The sequence below is a fragment of the Aristolochia californica genome, unplaced genomic scaffold, assembly GCF_029961685.1.
Source record: "Aristolochia californica isolate CCGP_79_NKW_82.1479 unplaced genomic scaffold, dmAriCali1.0.hap1 SCAF_16, whole genome shotgun sequence".
NCBI lineage: Eukaryota > Viridiplantae > Streptophyta > Magnoliopsida > Piperales > Aristolochiaceae > Aristolochia > Aristolochia californica.
In genome coordinates, this window is record NW_027181837.1 from 14,545,328 (window position 1) to 14,553,800 (window position 8,473).

Here is an 8,473-nt window from a genome sequence, read left to right on the forward strand (position 1 = left end):
CATAAATAATTAAAAATTTTAATTTTTATTTATTTAGTTAAATATAAAAAATAAAATACTTAAACTAATTTTACTTTTATAATATCCAAATTCTTAATCAAATTGTTACTTTTTAATATCTTAATACTCATTCTTAAAACATTAATTAAATATAATATTAAAAATCATAAATTTATGTAAATAAAAAAGTGGTTATTTTATTATAAAAAAATACTTTTATAAATTTTATTTTATAATATATATTTTTTAACTAAACTAAAATATATTTTAACATATTTTTATAAATAAATAATTAAATTAAGATTAAGATTATTTAATTAATTAAATATATAAAAATAAAATGATTAGAAAAATCCTTACTTTAATAATATCCAAATTTTAATTAAATTATTACTTTTAGAATATCTAAATTCTCACTCTTAAAATAGTCATTAAAATAATATTAAAAATGATGAATTTACTTAAATAAAATGGTATTTAAAAATTCAAAATGATAGTAATAGATTTAAATTTTATTTTAGATATTTTTTACTAAACTAAAATAAATTTTGACTTGTTTTAAATTAATAAATATTTTTTAATTATTTATTTATTTAAATATATACATAAATTGATTAAAAATACTTAATTTTATAATATCCAAATGCTTAATCAAATTCCTACGTTTTTAATATCTGAAGTATCACTCTTAAATTAGAAATTAAATATAATATTAAAATCTTGAATTTATGTAAACAAAAAAGTGGGTATTTTATTGTATAAAATTAATCTGATTGATTTAATTTTTATAAGATAATATAATTTAACTATTCTGTTAATAAACTAAGATAAATTTCAACTTTTTTAAAATAATAAATAATGAACGATTAAATTAATATTTTTTAATTTAATTAAATATATAATTAAATAATCAAAATGAGCGTATGGTGAGAAGGTCCTGCCTAATATATGGAAACCCAAAAAACTTAATAAATCGCTTGACGTCTGTCTATGAGACGATTTAGTATGAAAGCAAAGCAAACTGCGTTAATTACGTTTCCAGCAAATGTTGCTCTTATCAATAATAACAGACAGCTCATATCGAATAATATGGAAGGTTACCAACTGAGCGTGGTTCGTCCATAAATTTGCTTCGAAATCACAATCTCATACTGAGTTTCAGTGGAAATCTTCTCCTTCTACCTTTGTTTTTCTTCTTTCCTCCAAACTTCAGTTCCTCAGTCCTCCATGGCAGGCTTGGGTTTTGCGTGTATGATTTTGATATGGCTAATGGCCTCTCTTGTTATATCTGATGCAGGAAGATTGTCAATTGATGATTTTTTGGCTATTGAGGATCAGTTCAGGTCTCTTAACAAGCCTGCGGTGAAGAGACTTAAGGTAAAACTTCTAGTGTCCAAGTGATTGATTTCGAAAAATAGTTAATAACCATAAGATGAACTATCTAAAACTCTATGTCCCGAGATGACATGCTTTTCGTTGCAGACCAAATACGGAGATATATTTGATTGTGTAGACATAAACAAGCAACCGGCTCTAGATCATCCTTTACTCAGGAATCACTCAATTCAGGTATCTGAATACCCGTTTGATTTTTTGTTTTTATTTTACTGTCTCTACCTTCTCTTCACGAATCATTAATGTGGAAATTTTAACTGTACAGTTGAGGCCAACATCCTTCCCACAAGGAATGAACATTGAGAACACAGAGTCAAGCGTCAGTCCCATGATCAGACTTCCTGACGGTGGCTGTCCTCATGGAACAGTCCCAATCAAAAGAACTGGCATAGAAGAATTTGTAAGAGCAAAATCTCTGGGGAAAAGGTTGCATCAACGAAAAGATGCCACAGGACATCATGTTAGTCGTTTTACGATATGCTTATTTTAACCCTTTTAATATTCTCTTTCTTCAAAAAGCTTCATTAACTCTTGCTTCAGTGGGCAGCTCTGCGACTTACCGGAGGCGACTTCCTTGGAACTGAAGCAAATTTTAATTCCTGGGCGCCAAAGCTTGCAAACAACGGGCAGTACAGCCGTGCCCAGTTCAGGCTCTCCAGTGGACCTTATGACGCCATCAATGCCATAGAAGTTGGTTGGATTGTATGTTTTCTTTAGTCATTGTTACTAGAACGATTTTTATGTGGATGATATGTGACTTCAGTGAAGAATTGCTAATGTTTGTTTCAATATCTTCGAGTTGAATTTTCAGGTCTCAGTGGCTCTAAACAAGGACGATCGTCCTCGTCTTTTCGTTTCCTGGACAGTAAGTTTCAACAAGAAACTTGAATCAGTCAATCCAAAATAAGTTATTTTTGCCACCATTTTTTAACACCGGTTTGCATGGAATCCAGGCAGATGGAAATGTAAGAACCGGCTGTTATAACCTTCTTTGCCCGGGGTTTGTACAAGTGAGCAGCAAAATTGCTCTAGGCCAAGTGATTGAACCAGTTTCTGCTTATAACGGAGCCCAACAGGACGTGAAGCTGACTGTGTTCAAGGTAACTTATTTTGTCAATTGAAGTAGGTTTATAACAGCCGAAGCTAATGAAGAGATGTTGATGCTTCTCCCTCTATGGCAGGCTCCAGCGACAGGAAACTGGTGGGTGACATTTGGAGAGTCGAACGAATTGGTGGGTTACTGGCCGAAGTCCATCTTCACCCACTTAGCAGATGTCGCACATTCTATTCAGTGGGGAGGTGAGGTCTTCAACGCCAACTCTGCGGATCCTGCCCCTCAAATGGGAAGTGGTCATTTGGCTAATGAAGGCTACGGGAAAGCCGGGTATGTGCGAAGAGTGAAGATCGTCGACAGAAACTTAAACCGTGTCGACGCACCCACCACTGCTTCTCCTTTCTTGGACGTCCCCAATTGCTACAATGTGGTGGATGGTGGAAACCCAGGTGGAGACTTGGCCAGACATTTCTTCTTTGGGGGCCCTGGAGGCCGCTGTTAGTTGAAAGAGAATTCTGAAATCATTTGCAGATGAGAATAAAAGCTCTGTTGGTTGCAGCTATTCTTGTGCAAGAAATTTCAGTGTTTTTACTTCTATATTACTACCTAAATATTGCAAGTGAATAATAAAATCCAAATAGGTCTCAACCTTGGTTTTAATGCCACGTGTTTATCTCTTAGTACACACATTTATAGATAGTGTATATATATATATATATATATATATATATATCTTCTAGCCGTGTTTATCTCATAATACACGACATCTTGCTGCCAATTTCAGATTTAAAGAAGCAAATACCAATCATGAAACATATAATAAGAACAACATGATATATCTACTACATTAGATATGGAAGATAGAGAAACCAAGAGAAAGAATTTATATTTTTTTAATCAACTTAGGCAGCTCCTTGAAACCGGAACAACCCATTTAATCTTCACATCTTCAAGATCGAACAACACCTTCATATCTCATAATCTGAGTAGAAAAGAAAAACAACTGGAATCCTGATATCGCTGCTTTGATACTAGAAGTCCCACATAGCCAAAGTTAATATGGTGGAGACTTGCAGGAGTCTCACAGAAGGAGGTCTCATAGATGAGTCTCGGTTAAAATTATTTTTTTTATATTATTCTTCTATTTATGTTCAATTGTTCAATTTTTCTAAGACTTATCTTTTAGTGTTTAACTTTAGGTGTAACCTAGATAAAGGTAGTTTCAATTTAATTAGATTCTACTTGTTTCCTCTTTTATAAATAGAGGCTCATTGTACTCAAATTATAACAAGATAGTGAAGTATTTCTTTTTTCTATAAATTCATCGTGGAATCAAAGCAGGTTCTGTGAGTTGACTCGGTCAACCCATAGAAATAATTTCATCCTTTTATAATCTATCATCTTTAGTAGTTTAGGTTCATATTTTATTTCTTTTCTTTCCTATCCTAGTACATGTTGGTTTCTTAACATTCACACCTCCATACTAAATTTTTCTTATTTTAAATTATATATTAACATAAATATCTTCAAATCTACTTTACAACACAAAAATAATTTTGGCAACCAGAGATTTCTACAAAAAGCAATGAATATGCGAAAAAACAAAGGTCAGACTACAAGAGAGGTTCGAGCAACAACAAAAAACTTCAACTTTTGAAGCATGTTATACCACCAAGAATGAGAATTTATATGGAGACTTATATGTCTAAAGATAGATTCGTAAGTCTATGTTCTTAAATATTAAAAAATTCTCAATCTGAGTTTTTTACAGGGATATATCAATATCGGAAGAGTCAATGTCACACTGGCCAAAGAAAAAAGAGTACTCAGTTCAGTCAGATTATAGAATCCAAAATCTATTAGAATCTTTCTCTCAAAATAAATATTTTTTATGAAGAAAAAATATACTAGAATGAAAGTTATCAAAGTCTAGTTTCATAAGGAGAAAATGTAATGTCAATCTAATCTACGAATAAGGAGATATTTGCATAAGAGTCAACAACCATCAAGCTATAGAATGAAAAAAATAAAGAGGTCATAACATATTCAAGAATGAAGCTTTTTATGTCAAATTAGGTATCAAACTAAAACTCATTGAGTCAAGTTTCTTAAGCAACAATCGGTTTGTGATTCTGATATATATTGTGGGAGATATTAATTTCAGAAGTACTAAAGGTTAGTTCTCACGAAAATCTCTTTTTTTCCTATTTTCTCTCCTATTATCTCTCCTTGCATTGGCGTGAATTGAGTTTCTTTTTCTCTTATAATCTTGTTTGTTAGCCCAATTTCTCTTCTAATTAGATAATTTTGGTCAGAATTAATCACTCTATGATGTGTTCATTCAAGGTATGCAAAAATTTGTTATTTCAACGTTGTTTCCAAGGTTTGCGTTTTTGTTATTTGCTTGTGTATTCTACGCATAGTCAACTCCAAAAATTTTGGTCACCCCCCCCCCCCCCCCCCCCCAAAAAAAATGAGACTTAGTCAAATTTATTTAAGTTTTACCGTTATAGTCTCCCCTAGTTTTTCAACAAAAAAAATGATCATATTCTTGATTTGTTCGGAAGTATGAGTGTTGCATAGTTGCCTTCTTCCGATTAAAGTTGTTTTCCTCTTGTATTTCTTCAGTTAATCTTTTGACTTATGTATGGAACTTTATCGTACATCTAGGAGTGATTTTCTTCTCCCACATAGTGTTTTGTCCAAGGTGGGTCTCTATATCCTTTTTATCCCCAACATATTGAACCTTGTGTCTCGATCCATGCATGTGTAGATATGACCGATCTTCCATGATTTTGAGCCAGTCTTGCAGACTAAGAGGCATTAGGTCTCTAGCCTGGTACTATTACTTCAATGGTCTGTAAAGGTCATCATCCAAAAGCATAGTAGATTAACCATAGTTTGCCTTTTACGGTAGGCCGCCAAGGTGACAACCTAGGATCGGCATGCCTACACAAGCGACATATAGCCCAAGAGCATTGATGTAACATATATTGTTGAAAAAAAAACTTTTTTTTATAAGATATTACATAAGATTGACAAGTTCGCGAATCTACCCATTCTCAGTCTCACTGTGTACCAATATGTGGTACATTAACTCCAATGTCAAAACATGATAACGCTCCATGTGTCCTTTGGAATACTTTAGGCAAATAGGTAATGAAGAATGAGAATGGAAACACTTGAAAAGAGACCTGCAAGAATGATCTGGTCTGCAGCTAAAGTTGCGTAAGGAACAGCTCACTTTCCCAATTTTTGTTTAATTGATACCGCTGGCTATAAGTGTAAAGATATATGGATTCCGTGAACTTCCCATCAACTAAAGGAAACCTACTCCCTCCAGTTAAGATTACTGCAAGATTTCGCTGTGTTATGTCACTTTTATGGATTAGTACCTTTTATACTTAATTGACCAGATGCTGGCTGGGTATCATTCACGAGAGGACATTTAATCAGAGTTTTCATGACGACAGATATTAATCCCAGATCGTTCGTTTTTTCTTTAAACCATCTCCGGTAAACCAGTCATACCTGGTCTCCAGGCCTGTACTGTGTTCATCATCTCCTCCATGGACAAGAACACAGATACCTACCTAGGAAAAATTATTTGTACTCTGTTTGTTTTCTTGTTTGTCGTCTCCAGTGGAAAGACTCTACCCGTTAAGGAGAATGGAGAGTCTCTGTCAACTCAGGAGTATTTTGAATTGAAGCGAGAGGTGAAAAGGCTCAATAAACCAGGTGTTACGGTTATCAAGGTGAGATTCACCCATTTCTAATTAGTTAGACTAAATTCTTTGAAATTGTTTAATTGCTTAACTAAGATGCATTTCAGACCAAATACGGGGAGATTTATGACTGTGTCGAGATCTATAAGCAACCCGCCTTTGATAACCCTCGTCTTAAGAATCACACCATTCAGGTTACTACCGTTCGTCCTTCAGTTTAATTTATTTCTAGACTCGTTTCCTCTGCGCCTTTCAATCCAGACTTTCACGTAGACGTTTATTTTGTATTGCTTAGCTGCAACCATCCTTTATCTCAGAAGTAGCCAAGAAAGAAGGGTCTGGATCACTGTCAACAGTTGATATCAGGCTTCCGGATGGAGCTAAATGCCCGCAAGGAACGGTGCCTCTTCAAAGGATGACCATGGAACACCTGATAAGAGCTAAATCCCTCGCAGGAAAAGGTAAACGCATTGTAGAGATAGGACATCGTAACTTCAGTCGAAAAGTTCCCAGTGGCGGAGGTGTGGTAAGCAGCTTTATTTTATGTTTCATCTTCCTAAACGACGTATGTATTTCAAATTTTCATTAACTAATTCATGTCTATCTTATTCACAGTTTTCTGTTGCACAAAAGATTGGTGGAGAGTATTATGGACTGAGTGCACGTTTTAACGTTTGGGCTCCAAACTTAACCCAATATGAGCAAATCAGTGCCTCTCAAATGTGGCTCATAGCTGGAAAAGAAGGGTATGGGTTCGATACAGTGGAGGCAGGATGGATGGTAAGTACCCTCCATTATTTCCTCCCTTTTCTGCTCGGTTCTCACTGGTTCATATTATTAATTAGGTATCTGTGAATCACAGGTCGACCCAATAAATTATCCAGATGTATCTGCCTATCTCTTTACCTATAGCACAGTAAGTTGTAAACAACTCTTTAGTTTTTCATGTAGAAGATAGAGTGTTTCCAGTGCATTAATGGGTTTTCTGGATTTTAGAACGATGGTTATCAGACAGGCTGCTTAGACAGACAATGCCGCTTCATACACGTCAACAATGAGATTCCACTTCCGATGCTACTGCGTGACGTTTCTGTTCACAATGGGAAACAAGAGAGCATTGTGCTTTCCCTATACAAGGTATTGTGCCAATAAGATCATTTGAGGTTGAGAATGGTTAAAAGAGATTAGAAAATGAAGAATGGTTACGTTGATGGCAGGATCCGTGGGTGGAGCATTGGTGGCTGACATACGGAGAGGAACGAACTGCAGTGGGTTATTGACCAGCAGAAGACTTCCCTTGGCTGGATGAATACGCAACGAGTTTCAAATTGGGTGGGGTGGTTACTACAAAAGCTGGGAGTCGTGAGTGGCCACAGATGGGCAGTGGACGCTGGGCTGAGTATGGCTACACGGAAGCTGCTTTTATCAGTGACGTTCATTTGCTTGACAAGATAGCCAATGGAATAGGTTTACCCGACGGAGTGCAGACCTATAATGACAATATCTACTGCTACAGTACTGTCGACAATCTAAAAACTTATGATCCAGTCCTAGGAAGACACATCTACTTTGGTGGACCTGGAGAAGAAGACTGCATGTAACCTTTTCCAACTCTCTTTCGTAATTGCGACTATTCGTTTTGTGATTAGAATAAAAAGAGTCTAGAAACGCTACTGAGTTTTTGAAGAATCACCTTTTACTAGTGGTAGGAGTGTAAGCTTAATCATGAATTTCTAACAACAACATGAAATTCATCATATAAATTAAACGGAAGCTAAATCATACCTCCTTCCATACGCTTCAAACTCTGTTATCTGTTCGGTGCTTTCGATCTCTGAGCATTCACGGCGATGGCTCAACTGAAGGGGCTTGAGTCACGAGACAGGGGACCAAAAACTACCATCTGAAGCGAACCTCCCATCAAGGTTATTCATGGCTTCGTGTTACCGAGGGAGTTGCAACTACCAGAAGTTTGAGACCACGATGAATGAGAAAACCGTTTCTCATAAAAACGGTTAACATTCTCCCACTTGGTCCAAACTTCAAATATAATCTTAAACTCATCGATAATCTGAATTTAAGTAATAAATACATGAATCATGGCGATAGGTCCTCTAATGACGAGTATTATCTTCCATGTATTACTTATACTTTATGAATAAACCCTATGTTTACTCTTGGTCCAACACAGATGAATTTTCTCAAAATTAAAGTACACATAAATATGAGAAAAAACATCACATTAATTAAGAATTTCATTGAAATAACATTGTTCATAAAAAGAAAAATTTACATAATG

General features: G+C 35.1%; 2 protein-coding genes across 2 annotated transcripts; both read left to right on the forward strand.

Moving 5' to 3' along the window:
* The first annotated feature begins 1,169 nt into the window (after nt 1-1,169).
* On the forward strand, nt 1,170-3,078 carry LOC137953982 (protein neprosin-like). Its single transcript, XM_068801557.1, has 7 exons — nt 1,170-1,377; nt 1,483-1,569; nt 1,661-1,855; nt 1,936-2,097; nt 2,207-2,260; nt 2,349-2,495; nt 2,577-3,078. The coding sequence occupies exons 1-7, from the start codon at nt 1,228-1,230 to the stop codon at nt 2,949-2,951; spliced, it is 1,170 nt and encodes a 389-aa protein (XP_068657658.1). The 5' UTR covers nt 1,170-1,227; the 3' UTR covers nt 2,952-3,078.
* Nucleotides 3,079-5,621: 2,543 nt separating this feature from the next.
* Nucleotides 5,622-7,775, forward strand: LOC137952645 (protein neprosin-like). The gene is made up of 8 exons (XM_068799709.1): nt 5,622-5,677; nt 6,093-6,204; nt 6,282-6,368; nt 6,470-6,700; nt 6,790-6,954; nt 7,037-7,090; nt 7,171-7,311; nt 7,551-7,775. Exons 1-8 carry the CDS (start codon nt 5,622-5,624, stop codon nt 7,773-7,775), a joined length of 1,071 nt encoding a protein of 356 aa, XP_068655810.1.
* The last annotated feature ends 698 nt before the right edge of the window (nt 7,776-8,473 follow it).